Source organism: Urocampus carinirostris, chromosome 11 (genome assembly GCF_059441175.1).
Source record: "Urocampus carinirostris isolate Australia breed hairy pipefish chromosome 11, RoL_Ucar_1.0, whole genome shotgun sequence".
Lineage (NCBI taxonomy): Eukaryota > Metazoa > Chordata > Actinopteri > Syngnathiformes > Syngnathidae > Urocampus > Urocampus carinirostris.
This window is the reverse complement of record NC_142359.1, coordinates 278,791-297,716: the sequence shown is the minus strand read 5'-3', so window position 1 is coordinate 297,716 and position 18,926 is coordinate 278,791. Positions and strand designations below refer to the sequence as shown.

At 44.3% G+C, this 18,926-nt stretch overlaps 1 protein-coding gene across 4 annotated transcripts in view; it reads left to right on the top strand.

The window, feature by feature from the left end:
- Nucleotides 1-18,133, top strand: part of epyc (epiphycan) — a 31,700-nt gene extending 13,567 nt beyond the window's left edge. Inside the window, exons 1-9 of one of the 4 annotated variants that reach the window (XM_088348113.1) lie at nt 12,111-12,215; nt 12,326-12,482; nt 12,708-13,391; nt 13,560-13,754; nt 13,992-14,111; nt 14,268-14,426; nt 14,501-14,703; nt 14,780-14,875; nt 16,313-18,133. In XM_088348113.1, the coding sequence (XP_088204239.1) occupies nt 12,368-12,482; nt 12,708-13,391; nt 13,560-13,754; nt 13,992-14,111; nt 14,268-14,426; nt 14,501-14,703; nt 14,780-14,875; nt 16,313-16,483 (1,743 nt within the window). In that variant the 5' untranslated portion in view covers nt 12,111-12,215; nt 12,326-12,367 and the 3' untranslated portion in view covers nt 16,484-18,133. Of the gene's footprint in view, nt 1-12,110; nt 12,216-12,305; nt 12,483-12,707; nt 13,392-13,559; nt 13,755-13,991; nt 14,112-14,267; nt 14,427-14,500; nt 14,704-14,779; nt 14,876-16,312 lie in introns of those variants that run through there. The other 3 variants (XM_088348114.1, XM_088348112.1, XM_088348115.1) reach the window with 3 other exon arrangements.
- Nucleotides 18,134-18,926: the final 793 nt, after the last annotated feature.

Below are 18,926 nucleotides of genomic sequence, written 5' to 3'. Positions count from 1 at the left end.
GCCCGGCTTGAAGATATACTGGTAGTCGAGGGTTTTAAAATGTTATAGTTTTAGCTTTTTGATCAGTATATTTGTTGTGTTTTTTGTCGGTGGACCCAAATGCAGGAGAGCTGGAAAATCACAGTACCCGAAATGATTGTATTCGATGACAAAAATGCTCAATAAATTAACGAACAGTCAAAAGCATGAATACAATTGTCAGAATCGAACGAAAAACATCAAAGCTGTCAGGACCAGAACGGAAACAGGACCCACTCGTGTAGCGTTTCTCACAGTTTTATTGGGAAAAAGGGAAAGGATTGCACCCGCGATCCGGCAATCGCCGGTCGCGGGGAGCAGGTCGCTCTGAACGCGGAAGCGTGACTTCCTTGGCGAGCCATGGCGGTGTCGGGAATGGAAAAAAACAAGTCAGTAGCCGGGGTAGAAGAGCAAAAATCTGGTCGAGATCGGAAACAAGTCGAAAGCCAGGAGAGGAGAGTAGACGTGGTCGAGATCCAAAAAGATCGTAGCGGGAGACAAACAGGAGCAAAAAACAGGACAGGCGAAAAAGGGCTTGCCGTGTAAAAACAGATTCCCAGACGGACCGACAACTGGGGATGACTGGACAGGATAGTGGGGAAGCCAATCCATCAAAAAGCTGCAGCTGGCGCCACACGGGCGGGGCCAATTGGGCGCCATGGCAACCGTGACAGAAACAAACCTCGAAAAGCATGATGGCCTGAAAAAATAGTGGAAATAAGAATGACCCGACAACGTGTGCTGTCCAAAATGTCCTTAAAAATAGTGAGGCTCATGAGGTACAGGAGTGGGTGATTGGCCACTGTCTGTGCCAATTACAGTACACTCATTAGGCGCCCTCTGGTGGACAGAGGCGTGTCACACCCTAACACTATTGATCTTTATTATCTACACAATGAAGTCATGAGCGTCGTTTAGGTACACTGTCACGGACCAGGAACGGGGACGGGACCCAATAGTGTTTATTCAGTTTTTATTAAGAAAGAGAACAGTTCTTGCATCCACGATCCGATGATCCTCGATCACGGGTAGCAGGTCGCTGGGACGCGGAAGTGGCACTTCCCTGTCATTGAAGGTGGTTGTTGAAAGCCAGAAGAACAGGTCGATGGCCGGGGCGGAGGAGCAGGAACATCAACGGGTCCAGAAAAGAGGTCGGCAACGGGAATCAGACAAAACACAGGGCGGGATAGAGTCCGAGAGTCACAAAAGCTTGCCTAGCAGGTAGCATAGGTTCGCAGACGGTCTGACGAGTGTTTTCAGGAAGGCGGGAGTTTTAAAAGAGTCCAATAGCCAATCAGGCTCCGGGCCTGTTGGCGCCAACGGGGCAGCATCAGTAATCATGACATACACAATGATTTGAAATGTTTCAAGTGAAAACTTCTTTTGGTAGGTGGGAGTTTGAGAGGGTGGCTTATATGCGATGGAGGCTTATATACCAGTATAGATGATAAACAAGTGGTTTTTGTTTTGCTGGTCATTTTTTGAAAAAAGGAGAATAGATTGAACTCTCTCTTCTTTAAACTCTTTTCATTTGATTTTGTCGTAGCTTGTCTTGTAAGGGCGAAAGGGTGGCTCCTCAGATCAAAGCCCGTTCCAGATCAAAACGATTCTCGGTTGTCATGAGCATCAACGACGGCTCGCGTCGAATTTTCCCGGCAGGGAAAAAAAAAAAAGGGAATTCCACAACTGGTTTAACTCAAAATGCGACCGTCTGATGTTCCGGCACCGGGATGCTTCCATCCATCAAGGCAAATGTAGGGCACGGGGAGGCAAGCGTATTGGGAGGATGAGGGGGAGACATTTTAAGCCATGAGACTGAAATACTCCATTCTAGACTTGACTATAACGCAGGCGTGTCAGGGACCGGGAACGGAGACGGGACCCAATGGCGTTTGTTTTACTCAGTTTTTATTAAGAAGGAAAACAGGACTTGTGTCCACCATCCAAAGATCGTCGGTCACGGGTAGCCGATGGCAGGAACGCGAAAGTGGCACTTCCGTGTCGTTGACGGCGAGAAAAACAGCTCGATGGCCGGGGCAAAACAGAAACGGGTCCAGCTAAGAGGTCGGCAACGGGTATCAGGCAGGAAACGAGGCAAAACGGGTCGATGGCCGGGACGGAGGAACAAAACCAGAAACGGGTCCAGAAAAAGGTCGGCGACGGGTATCAGGCAGGAAAACAGGGCAGGAGAATGTCGGAGAGTACAAAAGCTTGCCTAGCTGAAAGCGTAGGTTCACAGACGGTTTGACAGCTTCCTCTTGGAAGGCGGGGGTTTTAAAAGAGTCAGGGAGCCAATCAGCAACCAGGGCTGTTGGCGCCAACGGGGCAGCCGCAGGTGCCCCCAATCGGCAAACATGACAAGGGGTCCAGAACCTAGGGCTCCCGGGTCACGTATTGCTATTTTGATGTGTACATATGGCTGAGTCATGGAATTTACCCACAGCAAAGTTGGCTGGTGAGATCTCAAGGTTGGTACACGCCAAGTCCGGTATATTTAGAAAACGTTTCCAACTACGATTTACAGTCAGGGTGTCACGCCAACGTACCCCGTTTTGGCAGTAGCCCATTAAACTATGTTCACTGTTGAGATACTTTATGAGGAAAACCCACAGAACAAACTGTAAACGGGTGAAAACGCCAGAAAACCACTCAGAGCAATTGGATTGGGTGAGCGGTTGAGTGCAAGGCACACTCCCATCATTCTCTCGTTAAGTGACGTACGCGCTATACGTAAATATGCCGATATCGTTATCCTTTGCCGTATTTCGTGACATTTTTACAAAAGAACTTTGCTTGCACCTTCTCTTAAAACCATTATTTAGGACTTTGCTAGTTATCAAGCTAACTATTGGGCTCTGTTTTTAGCTATCTAATCCCCTTTCAGTGTTTTATCTGTTTACCTTCTAGCTAACGATCAAGCTAACCTTTGTGCTATTTAGCGAGCTATCTCGCTAACTCTTTACAGTTTTTTGCATGCTATCTCGCTAACATTATATCTTTTTTGATAGTTATCAAGCTTTATTTTGGCCTCCTTTATAGCTGACTTTGAAGCTTTGTTTTTAGCTTTCTATTCGATTATTTAGATGGATTTTTACCCTTTTAGCTAGCTATCTGCTAACGTGTTACATTTTTTTGCATGTTTTCCAGCAAACATTCTGCTTTTTTTGCTAGTGACCAAGATAAATATTGGCTTTCCTTCAAGCTAGCTATCGAGCTTTGTTTTTAGCTTTCTGTCTGGCTATTTATTATTGTAGGTAGCTATCTAGCAAGCTGTCTCACTAGATTTTACATTTTCCTATGCTATCTAGCTCACATTTTCACCTTTTTTGCTAGGAATCAAGGTCAATTTTGGCCTCCTTTTGAGATAGCCAGCTAGCTGGCTGTTCGCTTTCTATTGGGCGATTTTTACTCTTTTAGCCAGACATCTGCCTACCTCTTTAGCTTTGTAGCTAGTTATCTTCCTACCTTTTAGCTATTTAGCAAGCAGGCCTTTTAATTTGTTTCCTTGCTATCTAGCTAACATTTCATCTTTTTTGATAGTTATCAAGCTAAATTTTGGTCTCCTTTCTAGCGAGCTGTGTAGCTTTGTTTTCATCGTTCTTTCCGACCGTGTAGATGGCTTTCCACTCGTTTAGCTAGCTTTTTAGCTCCATTTCGAGTATTTGACCTGTTTACCTTTCTAGCTAACAATTAGGCTACCTTTTTAGCAAGCCGTCTAGCTAGGTTTCTATTTAAGAAATTCGTATCAAAGCGAGTGCCCTTTGCGATAATTAGTCATTAAAGAGTTTGCGGGAGACAAATTGGAATTAAATGACATTTATAAAGTAGGATCTGAATCAAGACAATAAAACATCGGCCCCACGATTGATAGGGGACACGGGCTCTGGCATTATAATCATTTCCTATCTATCTATCTATCTATCTATCTATCTATCTATCTATCTATCTATCTATCTATCTATCTATCTATCTATCTATCTCCCTTGGTCATATCCCTCGAGGGGTGACCGACAGCAAGACACACACATACAATAACGGAGAAAATAAAAGGGAAATAAATAACAAAACAAAAAAAAACATGGCCAAGCCAACCCAATTGCCCAAACACCCAAATAAGTTAGGCACCTCGGCACCCAAGTCGGTCATGCTTTGGTCCCTCCAGATGAAACGGGACACCAGAAAGCGGCCGTCTCACTCGGGTCAGGGTGACACAACACACTCTTTTGTTCAACAGCAGGGCCCGAGAGCTTTCGCTGGTTTACCCCTGCCGCATCATACAAGTGCCCAGCCCACAATCCCACTATCCTTTCACAGCAATCAATAATTATTTCCTAGATTCGATTAAATCATCACAAACGTGCTAAAGGATTAGCTTTTGTCTGGAGAGCGTGTATGGTGGTTTGTCTTCAATGACATGGTGTGGCTCATTAAAAAAAAATCCAAATATTTTTGATTGTCGGGCTCTTTTTGTCCAAAAGGTTCCCGACCCCTGCTATAACACGGCGACCCACGACTATGACACCTTCAAAATGGTTTTAAAGCGAATGAGAACGGAAATGTCCGTTTGGCGGTGGACGGGATCTCCGCAGGCAAAGGAATCTCCGGCCTCCCGAGTTTTTCCACAGATTCGGCGGACGTGCTTGGCGTATCCGGAGAAACAATGAAGCGTGAGGACGAGTTCCCTGCCTCTGGAATGCTGAGTCCTGACTTTCCGCTTCCAAACGTTTTTGCCATTTATCTCTTTTGTCGAGACGGAGAGAAAAAAAAAAAAAAAAGGTCCTCTGGAATGAAAGTAGAGCAGAGTGGAGACATTTGTCTTCTGACAGAATCGGACACCTGGTTCTGCTTTTGTGCAGGAAAACTCGAAAACGGGTGGCCCATTGTTTTTTTCCAGGGGGCCAAACAGGGGGGGGGGGATATTAGATGAAGCAATTTGAGGGTGCTGAGCAACCCGTTGCCGTGGTGGGCAAACTACGGCCTGCGGGCCACATGCGGCCCGTCTGGATTTTTTTTTTCCAGCCCTCCAAACAAAAATGCTCAAAATAAGGGAAATACGGTTTTCTTTTGTTTGTTTGGTGCGATCCCTTAAGCGCACCATTTCCTGTGGTGTGTCTTGGGCAAGCACAGCCTGATAGCGCCCATTCTATGATTTTTGGTGCCAATTTTGTCCCTGTTGTCCCTTTTTTGTGTCTGCCTAAAAAAATCTAAATATAAGAATAAAGAAACTAAATATCAAATAAAAATACTTAAAAACTGTCACAACCAGCACACAGGGTAGACCCAATCGCGTAACCCTTTCTCACAATTTTATTGAAAGAAAGAGGAAGGGCAGCGCCCACGATTTTCACCGGACAGGGGAAGCGCTTTTGTGATCCGAACACGGAAGTGGATCTTCTGTAGCGAGCGATGGCAGGGTCAGGGACGGAAAAACTGGCTGATCGCCAGGACTGGGAAAGCAAAAACGTGGTCGGGGACAGAAACGGGTCGTAAGCCGGGACGGGAGAGCAGACGTGGTCGGGATCAAAAACGGGTCGTAGCCGGAGACAAACGGGAGCGAAAACGGGACGGGCGGGAGTCAGTCGAAAAAGGCTTGCGTAGTATACACGGAGATTCACAGACGGACTGACGACAGGGGATTGACAGGACTGGGTTTAAATAGAGACAGGGAGCCAATCAGAACCCACGGCGGTTGGCACCAAATGAGCAAGCACAACGAGATTAGACATGGAACTTCTGGGTAAAACTTGTCATGAAGAGAAAAAAGATTGAGACTGATGAAAAGGCAAAAACAAAAAAAACAATGACATCGTAGTGCTTAGAAAAACCTTATAATAAAAATTTCGGATGAAAATAATAAAGATCAGTGCATTGTCACGGTTGCCCGTTGCCCCCAATGGGCCCCGCCCGTTTTGCGCCAGCTGCGGCTCGTTGACTGATTGGCTTCCCTCCTTTTTAAGCTCAGTGCTTTCAGTCACCCTTGATCGGTCCTTCAACGAACCTCTGCACCCGCAAGACGTGTGTTTTGTCTCTGTCTGGTTTCCTGCTTGTATTCCTGCCCATTATCGTTCCCGTCAGTTTTGTCCTGTTTAATATTGATCTCCAGTGTCTGGTATCGTTCCCGTCTGTTTTGTCTTGTTTGATATCGATCTCCAGTTTCTGGTAGCGTTCCTGTCTATTTTGTCCCGTTTGATATCCATCTCCAGTGTCTGGTATCGTTCCCGTCTATCTCGTCCTGTTTGTTACTCTAGTCTCCAGTGTCGGATATCAATCCTGTCTGTCCTGTCCTGTCCGGTATCGACCCCGTCTTTCCGGTATCTGCTTGTGTAATTGGTATGGATCTCATCGGCCTCTGGCTTTCTGTCGTCCCACGCCAGACCGCTGCTGTACGTCTTCCGCCCAGCGATCGCCGAATCACGGGTGTTTTGTTTCTTCTTGGCTCTTGGGATCACCAGTAGACCAGCGATTTCAGAGCGAAGGCTCCGGATTGGAAGATAGGGGGAGATTCAATCTGAAAGATATGAGGGAGCAAGTCCATGTATGATTTTGTATAATACCAAGAGAACTTTCAAATCCCATCTTAAGCTAACAGGGAGCCGATGCGGGTCGTGTGAGAAACGTTACGCATTTGGGTCCTCCTCCTGTTCCGGTTCTGACGTGCATTGTAACAGTAGCGAAATTCAAATAAGTACAATCACCTTTAGCAGCAACAACGACAGCAACGATTTTATAAATATTATGAGTATATTTTTACCATCGGCCGTTGGTCCAAAGTATTTTCCTTTTTTTAGCCGAATCGCAGAACGGAATCAAAACGGGGAATACGAGACCGCTGTTTGTTTTTTGCGGCTCTTCCCGTGAGAACTTGAGAAACCTCCGAGAATATTTGGGCTTGGGAAGCCACAAATATGGCTACCGTGCAGGACACTGATTGAGGATGATGTGAAAGCCATGTTGAATCCTAGCACTGACTATTTGGGTGCATAGCATTCGCCATTGAATGCGACCTTACATTGAGCCTCTCTATTCCCGGCCTGCTTTTTTTTTCTTTTTCTTAACTTCCGCTTGCCAGCTTTTGGCCTCTTCTTCCGCGACGGGTGAATATGTTTGTTTTGGGGAAAGGGTAGTGGGCCGAGAGGGGGGGCAGGCAGTCTTTTCAAAGGCCTTCCTTGTTGCATCTCACACTGTCATGCTGCCAGAACACGAAAACATTGAGATCTCTCTCCATTTCTCCCGTTCGTGATCCGTGTGGGCAATAACGCTATAGCGCTGTTAGGGACAGAGACACAAAAGCCTGGAGGAAGCGGCGAGGAGGCGGACTCGCTATCTCCGTGGACACGAGGCGGTGTCACCCTGGGCACAAAGATTTCCATCTGCCGCAGGGACGTCCAACTTTTGGCCTAGCGTGTGACGTCATCCACTCCGCTGTTGCTAAGCTACAACACAGCACCCCGAGGCCATCCTATTCATCTGTTCATAAACAATAAAAGGATACTGCTGGAAGTCTGAATTTCCCTACGGGGATGAATAAAGTATCTATCTATCTATCTATCTATCTATCTATCTATCTATAACGTAACCGGGTGATTTTCTTTAGTGCTGTTGTTTTCTAACTACTATGCTACCTCTACTTATGAATTTGACCTTCCTAACTTGAGAAGTTTGTAAGTAGAAACGTGTTTTGAATGGAAATGCACTAATCCGTTCCAAGCCCTGCAAAAGTATGATATTTTTTACATACATTTTTCACAACCAGCACACAGGGTGGACCCAATTGCGTAACGTTTACCACAAGTTTTATTGAAAGAGAAAGGAAGTGCTGCGCCCACGATCCGGTGTTCGCTGGACGCGGGAAGCAAGTCGCTCTCGTACTCGGATTGTGATCCGAACACGGAAGTGGATCTTCTGTAGCGAGCGATGGCAGGGTCAGGGACAGAAAAACTGGCTGGTAGCCGGGACTGGGAGAGCAAAGCGTGGTCGGGGTCGGAAACGCGTCGTAAGCTGGGACAGGAGAGCAGACGTGGTCGGGATCAAAACGGGTCGTAGCCGGAGACAAACGGGAGCAAAAACAGCTGGGATGGGCTCCAGCTCCCCCATGACCTTACTGAGAATAAGCGGTGCAGATAATGGATGGATGGATGAGAAAGCACTGGAACATGAAACAAATACATGTTAAAATCAGATTACAGCGCGATAAACATAAAACGAGAAGCACATCATGTAAAAAACAAAGAATAAAGTTAATCATAAAAATAGGGATTGACCGTTTTGCCTGCCGTTTCTTGAAAAACTGACCCAACGACGTCGGACAAACTGTGGGAAATGCGCGAGGCAGACGTAGCGATGCCTCGACTTGTGTGATTCTTTTCCACAAATTCCAAAACTTCGTATGATGTTGCTTGAATGTCTTCAATTTGGGCTGATTGAATAATGGCTGCGTCTAGCCGGAATCCCTCCTCCTCCTTGTCACTGAACCCTTAACTGTGACGGTGACGGGAAGAGCAAGCCGGGAACACCCATGCGAAATGAGTTACCAGGCAGATTTGAAGCAATAAACAGTTTGTGGATGTAAGGCAGTGATTGAAAAGCGTCACTAGGGGGTGCTTTTTCACTGTCTGTTGTTCAGGAAACTCTTGAAGCGGCGATTAGCAGCGCGTAATGTACTGTATTTTTGAGTTTTAACTAGAGGCAATATTTTCCCGCTCAGGTACTCCATAACCTAAAACTTTCATATGTAGAGACATTTGTAAGTAGAGGTATCACTGCACTGTGTTTTCACGATCATAGGGTGCACTGTGTTGAAGGCAAAGTATTTGTAGCTCGTTCTATTTTTGTATTTACCACTACACAGGGAGCACCGTAAGATCGGGCAGATAGGTGCCCTCTGTTGATTTGCCTAAGTCCGACTCCCCGGTAGCGTGAAATATGTTTTTTTGTGACATTTGCATACGTCTTAATAAACACATTGAAGAGACTAGGACCGTGACACCCGTTCTGTCGGAAGCATAGCGCGGGCGTTCGCGCCAAGGAGTCTGATTTTGAAGTCCAATTTAGGCACAATACCTCACAACAAACAAGTGTGCCTATTTCAAAATACAGCGGGGACTAAACTGAGTTCGGTTGCGGTTTATTTAGGTATCGATTACAAAGTAAAACACGCGGATATAAACCTGTCGGGGTTGGATTTTCAGCTTCCTCCACAAGCGAACTATCGATTCGTTCAGCTTCAAATCTCTTGCATTCGTAAAAGCTTTCAATCGTGAGTTTTTGGTTCCACCTTTGGTACCACTTTGAAATTGCTAGATACGCTAGGGCATTAGCATCCATGAGTACTTCCGCAAACAATGGACACATTGCGTGTGACATCACGCAAGCAGGATAAGATGGCAATCAAACAAGAGATGCTTAAAAGTCTCAGGAATTAATTAGAAAGGTATATGATCTAAAAAATGGTATTTCACTCAAAAATGTCAGAAGTTTTAGGTATGAGGAAGCTGAGACCTTCCAGTTTGGGGCAAGGGCCCGACCTAACGTCCGCTACTTTGGCTGCCCGATGCCCCCGCACACCTCGTGCCGTTTACAGCGTCGCGCTTTTAGCGCTCCTGCGAGTTGTTTACGTTACATCTTTTCACATCGTGTCACCGTTCAAAATGGCCGCTAGCATATCGTTAGAAAGCCCTTACCGATATGCTATTTACCAATGCGCCGAAAGAAAAGGCGATCGGTGAATGCAGCTGACTCGTGGCATTGATTAGTCAATATACACTTTTTGGGGATTCTGTCTTTTTATTTCAATTTCTTAAGCATAAAAAAAGGGTAAAATTGTTGTTGTTTTTTATTTTATTTTGTAGATTTATCAATATTTTCCTAACATATCCTGCGTTTTTCAGTGTTCGTGTGTTGTAAGGTTTTTTCATTTTCTTCTTTCATCTTTCTTTTTCCTCATGTGATTTTATTTTTTCTTTGGTTTCTTTTCATTCCATTATGACCCCCCCCCCCCTTTTTTTTTTTTTTAGTCACTCCGTTCCGTGCAAAATGTAACATAATCGTTGGTAAAGTCGGGATTAAAGTAACAAAAATCCTCAAAGAGCCTGTTGGAACCCGAAAGAATCGACTCTTTTTAGTGAGCCGAGCTGAAAAAGCCGCCTCTCGAAAAAGAGTGGGAATTCACATCTCTCTAAGTAAACTCCGGTCAATGACGTCACCGCAGAGTTTTTATTCAAATTCTACGTCATAAAACTTTTATTCAAAGTAACGGAAATAGTTATCCTCCAAGATAACTTGTTACTTTTACGATAGAGTGATTCAGTTACTTTTTGGAAGAAGTAGTGAGCAACTGTAACGAATTCTTTTGAAAAGTAACGTCACCAACACTGCTTTTGAGCGTTGGGTAAAATTGACTCACGGTACCAATGTAGCTTTTGTTCGGTTGTCTTGTTATTCATACTCTACGTGCATCATTTTGTTGAATAGGTTGCAAAATAGAAATTCGGCTACCATGAGTGTCTTGGTTCCACAAGGACCATCGAGGGTTCTTTATTCTCCATTTGTCCAAGTTTCATGCGGTGCCTGTGCTGTCTGGTATGTGAGGGTTTGTCGCCATCACCTGGACAAAGTTTGAACTGCAACGTTGTCTTTTGAGACAGGGGGCCATTTTAGGTTCGGAGCTTTAGGGGTGCTGAGTACCAGGTATAGGCAAACCACGGCCCGCGGACCACATACTGCTTCTTCATCAGGCCCGCAAAACGAAAATGATCAAACTAAAATGAAGCTATATATAATAGAAAATATAGTACTCGGGATAAAATGTTGGTGTATCTGCAACAAAAATACTACAAAAGCAAATATCTAATTGAGTGCTCAAATACAGGAATCTACATGTCATTGTGTCCTTGTTCCGATAAGACATAAATACTATAGAAATACTACAAAAATACCACTACCATAATACCATCCTACAAAAATACTATTACAGAAATATTACTTCAGAAATACTACAAAAACACAACTACAGTCATGTTAAAACAAACTTAAGAAATGCTACAAATATACTTGTATGGAAATACTTTAAAATACCTCTACAGCAATACTAAAAATATGCCAATACAGTATCACAATAATACAAAAATACTGGTACATAAATATTACGACAGAAATATTTACAAAAATACCACTACAGTAATACTATGAACCAAACGTACTATTACAGAAACATTACAACATAATTACTTCAAAAATACAACTTCAGTAATCCTAGAAAATAATAAACAAATACTACAAAGATACGAATATTTTAAAATACTTCTACAGCAATACTACAGAAATATCACTACACAAACACTCTGATACAAAAATACCACTACATAAATAATACGACAGAAATGCTACATAAATCATAAAGATATACTACAAAAAAAATGTACTATGGAAATACTACAAAATACTTCAAAATAAAAGTACAGTAATACTATAAAGTACCACAGAAATATTACAATAATTCTACAAAAAAATAGAAAGTAATACTACAAAAATACTACCAATATACTACAAAAGGTTCTACTATGGAAATACCAAAATACGACTGCAACAATTATTCCAAAAAATACTACAAAAAGGAAACAACAATAATACTACAAAACGACGTCTACAGAAATATTAAAAAATACTACAAAAATACAAATAGAGTAATACTACAGATATATTACAAACAATTTACGGTAGAAATAATACAAAAATATGACTGCAGAAATACTATTATACAGTGCTGGGAATCAAATGGACTGAACCATTTCAAGGCAGTAGATTATTTCTGACGCTGCGTTGTTCACATTTGATTTAGTTTTTCGTTTTTTTATTTTTTTATCACCGCATGAAAGTATTTCCTGTCCTTTATTAAGGATAAGCGGGTTTTCAAAATACTGTCATTTCTAGGGGTGCCTGGGTTAAATTTGGGCGACGCGCTGGTTACGCCCATGGTTCAAGAGAATTGTTTTTTCATTCATTTTGATTTTCAGACATGAGAAACATGTCACTCAACTGTCCCGAACAATGTGGTGGATTTGAAGGCTATCTCTGCTGCCATCTGGTGGTAGATTTCGAGCCCAACTCCAGCGTCATCATGAAAATGGCTCACCAGTGTTGGCTCCATGGGCGTAACCAGTCCGTTTTCAATATTTATTAGCATCAACTAGACTTAGCAAGTGAGCATTCAACGCCGTCTTAAATAATGATGTCATTGCGATACACAATAACGGATTCGAACGATAACGCGCGTGGCATTCCGCTCTCAGGGCTGTTGTATTCTCCTCAGATAGAGATTGGCACCCTGGCCCCGCCCGACTACAACTATCCGATGCCTGAAGCTTCACTGGAGGAGCTGGAGGAGGAAGAGTTGCCCCTAAGGCCCCAGCTCATCCCGCAGGGTTCGGGGGGTTCCGGCGTTCTCATGGGCCCCGACACACAGAAAGGTCTGGCAACAGCTCAAAGCCGTCTTAAAGGAGCGGGGATTTTTTTTGAAATCCGAAGGTTTTGGTGGCTCTTGGAGTTGCGTAAGCAGCATTGCCCTTCAGCAGCAACAACCGACCCGTTGCGGTTACCTGGACTTTTCTTTGTGCATGTGCTCCATTTAACTAGCTGTTGTGGTTAAATGTGTTACACTTTGTCCATTAATAACTAATCTTGTCTCTAACAAGAGGTGGAGCTGCGTCTGATGCCCATCGACATCCTTCACGTTTCCGGGGATTTCGGGGGCTCGGTGGGGTCCGGTTCCTCAGAAGCCTCTGGGGTTTCTGGGTCAGGTGGCTCGGGGGAATTACCGGTCTCCGGTGGCTCCGAGGGTTCGGGTGATATCCTTTTCATTTCCGGAGTTGCCGAGGAGATCCTCAGCGGCTCCGGAGGATCGGGGGAGTTTTTGGTGTCGGGGGATGTGGATTTCTTGATATCGGGGGATCTCTACGGATCCGGGGATGCGTCCGGATTTGAGGAGATCTCCGGATCTGGCGACCTCCGGATTTCCGGTGATGTCCCAGGTTCCGGGGACATTCTGATATCCGGTGATCTATCCGGGTCTGGGGATTTTCTCATATCTGGAGATCTTTCAGGGTCTGGAGAACTCTTGATATCAGGAGATACCATGGGATCAACAGCTTCTGGATCTTCCGGGGACTTTGTCTCAGGAGGGTCTGGAATTGTAATTGAATTTGGATCGGGTGGGTCTGGTCTTGGCAGTGAACCCTCTTTGGGCTCTGGAGCTTCTGGGGACCATTCAGGGTCTGGGTTCTCTGGAGATCTCCTGACCTCGGGTAGCTCTGGAGGCTCTGGGGTTTCTGGGGACACCGACGAGTCTGGCGAGTCAGGGATAACATTATTACCTGGAGGTTAGTACTTTTTAACCCGTCACTGTTACTCATAACCGTTGTCTCCTTAACCTACTGTTTGGTCGTAATAAATATAAGAGAATTACTGGTTAACAAGCTGATTGAAGGTCTATTCTACATCTCCTCTTCCAATGTATCGCCTAACCACTTCGCCTTGGCTCAAACAAGAGGTGGAACTGCCTTTAATTCCTACAACTATCCCACAAGAGGCGTCGGGTACTTCAGGGGATTTCTCTGGAGTTTCAGGAACCTCGGGGGATCTTGGAGTCTCTGGAGACCTAGGGGTCTCTGGAACTTCTGGTGTCTCTTCCTCTGGAGAACCCGAGGAGCCTGAAATAATTCTGATTCCCGACACTGATAAAGGTCAGTACCTCATTTAAATCCAAAACATATCTCAAAGGGTACCTTCATTCTTAACTTTTGAATGTCACAGGAGTGTTGCTGCTTACTAACACTCAAAAGTAATAACCATTTAACTCATGTTAAATGCAACACCGCTAACTACTGTGGCAAACAGATTCCCACTGATTGCCAGTCTTGTAATTCATGTCCATGCTCGTCTAACCTGTTTCCTCAACACCTAATCTTGTCTCTAACAAGAGGAGGGGCTGCTTCCGACACAAGAAACCCCACAGGAGGGTACTGGTGGTGTAGAAACGACAACGGGCTCTGGCTTACCGGAGCCCGAGGAACCTGAAGAACCTGAGATTGATACGAAAGGTAAGCAAGGAAGGTTGATAAGAAACGGAAAACCGAGTTCAACGCGTGTTCAACGTCAAACTACGGTCACAAAACTATCCTAGAACATGCAATTTGGCCTTGACTACTATGTTCCCATGGTCCCCTCTTGTTTTATCTTCTTGCGATGTTGTACAGGTATGCCCACCTGCTTGCTGTGTACATGTCTTGGTGGTTCGGTCTACTGCGACGACTTGAAACTGGATAGTGTACCACCTCTGCCTAAAGACACCACTCATTTCTATGCCCGCTACAACAGGATCACTAAGATCAACAAGTCTGACTTTGCCTCCATGAGTATGTTTAGCATCGGCGGTTGACGGGATCCGCTGACGCTAAGGGATGACAGTGTGGTTCTTGCTACACTTCAGACAAGCTGAAGAGGATTGATTTGACAGCCAACGCCATCTCATCGATTGAAAGCCAGGCGTTTATGGGTCTGCCAGAGCTTGAGGAGTTGGTGATTCGGGAAAATCACATTTCGCAGATGCCCGCCCTACCGGAAACCATGACCCTGATCGATGCCAGCCACAATAACATAGAATCCAAGGGTATTCCTAAAGAGGCCTTCAAGGTGTGTGTCATAATTTCATAACTCTTGGAGCCACTTTATCGTATTTGACCGTCAAAACATTCCTTGAAATTTCCAGGACATGACTGGCCTGCTTTACTTGTACATGACGGATAACGAAATTGACTACATCCCCGTGCCTCTGCCAGACAGTCTGCGATCTCTACATCTACAGGTAGGCTTCCTGTGGGTTTTGAAGTAATCTGCTCTCCGGTTTCGAGGTTCAACCATTTGATAGACAACTTGGGAGTGTAAAGTATTAACCGGGAAGAGCAGAAATCAATGTGTTGATGGTTTCCAAACGGTCCTGTTACTGATAGGAAAATGCAATGATTAGTCAAATCAATTAACCCCTTAACTGTTGATAAACAAATAAGTGTCCGCACAATGTCACCGATCACTGAAATATATCATGCCACATAGGAAAAATTCAACTCTTAAAATTCAAGATACACTAATCACAGAAACAACAACAGTTTGAAGCAAAATACCCCAAAATAAAACGGGCATAGCTCACCAATAACGTCCTCTGGTCGTCGGCTCATGAGACTGACTGCCAACATGGCCATCCAGAGTTGCAGAGGTTTTATAGCACTTATCTGGTCATCTCCAAGAGGCTACTTTTAGGAACGCTTAGACCTACCCATAGAAAAATGTGTAAAATCCAGTGTTTAGTTTTTCAGATTTGACCTGGGACCAGACAAGGCTTCGTGCTATTGTCCGAGCGGTGTTCCAGCTAAGATCCAGGCATACGATTGTAAGCAGATAATAAAAACCTTCTATTTCTGTGTGTTACAACTAAGATGACTCAATGTTAGTAGCACTTGCAGTGATTGTATCAGATCGAGATGAAGCCAGAGAGGCTTACCTTTCAGGAGAGACCAAAACCATCCAGATTCTCCAAACAGTTCAAGAACAGCATTCACATTTACTTTGGCTATGTCTTAGATTGGTATTAAGCCCAATGTTACAGGAATGTGAAGTGGTTAAAGTCCTTGTCTATTCAGCTCTAAACCAAACCTGGGTACTCTGGTCCTCGAAGGCCACGTGTCCTACATGATTTTGAAGGTTTATCTTCTTTAACTTACGTGATAGAAATTATCAGCAAGCTGGCAGGGGTCTGTTCATGATCCTGGTGATTGAAATGCCCTGTATCGGAGAGAGAAACCTTCAAAATCATGCAGGACATGCAGGACCGGAGTACCCAGATCTGCTCTGAATCATACACAAGGTTTTGTATTTAAATCTAGGCTGAAAACACACTAACATCCAGCTTATGGATGCTTTTGACCTCAGGAAGCTGTCAACCAGACATTCTCTTATTTCCTATATTTTATGTTGACGGTCCAGAGAATCCAACCGTGTAAAACATTTATTCCAAAACACAAGATAATGCCGACAGAATTAAAAAAAAAATCCTCCTAAAAGTATTTCTGCATCATTGCACATTCCATCAGTGGTTTAATAGTCTGTAGTCTGTACAGCCCTTTGAGACTTCTCGTCATTAAGGGCGTCCCAACTAAACATGACTCGACTCGGTGATAATGTGGTGGGATGGCAACGTTGAGAAGCGGTTCCTTCCCCGCATAATTGACTTTCTATCCTCCTTCAGCGTAACAACATTCAGTCGATGCACGGAGACACCTTCTGCAACCTGCACGACTTCAGCTATATCCGCAACGCGCTGGAGGACATCCGCCTGGACGGCAACCCCATCAACCTGAGCCGAACTCCGCAGGCGTACGTCTGCCTGCCGCGCATCCCGGTCGGAGACCTCATCTAAACCACCGGCAAAGCACCCGACACCTGAACGGCGAAGACCGGACAATCGTCTTCGGACTGGGATACGCTTCTTTTGCCGAGAGATACCGTGCCCTGAAAAAGTCTTTGCCCCCTTCCTGATTTCCTGATATCTATCACACGCAAAGGTTTCGGTTTTTCAAACTCATTTTAATATCACACAGGGACAACCCAGAAAATGCGGTTTCCAGTTATTAAGGCACCAAATAATCCAAACCTATCCGGTCTTATGTGAAAAAGTCATCACCTCCTGATGCTAATTGCGAGTCGGGCCACCTTTGGCAGCGATAACAGAAATCAAATGTTGCCGATAACTTGTAAAGAGTCTTTGGCAACGCTGTGGTAGAATTATGGCCCACTCTTCTTTGTCAAGTTGTTTTAAATCTGCCATATTGGATTGTTTTCTAGTCCGAACGTTCCGTTTAAGGTCCCAGCATCTCAATTGGATTTCAATCTGAGCTTTGATTTGACCACTCCAGAACCTTCGTTTCATTTATTTGAGCCTTTCAGAGGTTGTTATGGTTTGGTTGTTGTTGAATGGACCCTTGTGGGGGAAGCAGGAACTAGAGGCACGTGTGCTCAAAAACAAGGAAGGTTGTTATTCACACAATCAGGACTAAAGTACCGAACAAATTAGTGGGCACAAGGCAACTAACGAAATACTCAAACAAGAAATCTGGAAAAAAAATAAAATAAATGGAACTGGAAAAATGCCAGGAGTAAAGTGTCAAAGAAAACCAGAAACAAACAAACTTGGCGTGGTGGTGGACGTGAAAGCCCTCCAATATGGCGGAGTTGACACATTCTTGCAAAGAAGAGTGGGCCAAAATTTCTCCAATTGGGAGGCTAAGGTGTGACCGTAAAATGGCCGTTCATACCAGAAAACCCTCTAAAATGGCAGAGTTGAAAGAATCTTGCAAAGAAGAATGGGCCAAAATGTCTCCACTGCGAAAGACTCATGACCAACTATTTGATTCCTGTTATCAATGCCAAAGGTGGCCAAACTCGGGGCCAGATAGCTTCTGATTTGTTGGGTCGTCTCTGTGTGATTTTTGAATTGGTTTGATGATCTCAAACGTTTGTGAGTGATAATGATGCAGAAAATACCGAATTCAAATACTTAGTCACGGCACTGTATCCCTCTAGTGAGTGGAAATCACGATTCCATCAATGCGAGAGATGTGACCGACCATGCGCATACACAACCCCGACAAAGGAGCGCACGCACACTCACATAGAAAAACAGACTATTGCGGAGTTGAAGTCAACTCTAAAGGGAAAGTTTGACTCTACGGTCTTTTCTCAACTGCTATTTTTGGTTTATGTTTTTAAGATTTGATATCAATGTGGTCGTGTCAACCTATGAAAGGCCGGAGCTCAGCAAAAGGTGAGAAATGGAGCGATACATGCAATAAAGGACGCAATTTAAACACGATGTGTTGTAAATTCTGTACTGTAATATATTTTGAAAAGGTTGTTTTGCCTTACGCTGGGGTCAAAGGGAGTGCTTGAACTGTGAACAACAGTTTACTGCCAGGACTATGGTTTGAAATCGGGGAGGAAGGTCGGAAGCAGGAAAAACAGTCTGCTTTGTATGGAATAACCGTGACAATGAATAAAGTTTTTAAAGAACTCTTCGAAAAAATATGGATTTTTTTGTATTTACACCAACATATACCACAATTGAATATGTCTGTCAGGACCAGAACGGAGACAGGACCCACTTGCGTTACGTTTCTCTCGGCTTTAATGGGAAGAAAGCAAAGGATTGCACCCACGGGCCCGTGATGCCGGACGCGGGAAGCAGGTCGCTCCGAACGCGGAAGTGGCACTTCCGCGGCGAACCATGGCGGTGTCGGCAAGGAAAAAAAACGGGTCAGTCGCCGGGACAGGAGAACAAAAACGTGGTCGGGATCGGCAACGCGTCGAAAGCCAGGAGAGGAGGGTAGACGTGGTCAAGATCAAAAAACGGGTCGAAGCCGGGGAACAGACGGGAGCAAAAACAGGAGCGAGTCAAGGGCACAGGTGCATCACATCGGTAATCATGATAATGTCCAACTCATTTTACGTCACATCGCTTTATGAATAAAATGATGAGTCACAACACGCGGTAAGCTTTCTCTCCTGGCTTTGATCTCTTTGATCTCCGGCAAAACGAACATCAAATGCGACAGAAACAAAATGAAAATCAATCCAAAATAGCTAGCCGACATCATTTTTTGCCCTTCCGTGTATTCCGTTACTCCCCAAGCCTCCACAAAATTGAGTTATTTGATTCAGATTGAGTTTCTTTTGTCTTTTCTTAGCATTTTTGCTATTGGAGTCATCCAAAAGTCATTGAAAGTAATCCAGTTCAAGTAACCCTACCCAACCCTGCTTATTTTATAAACACTGTAATAATAATAATAATAATTTCCTTGTATTGT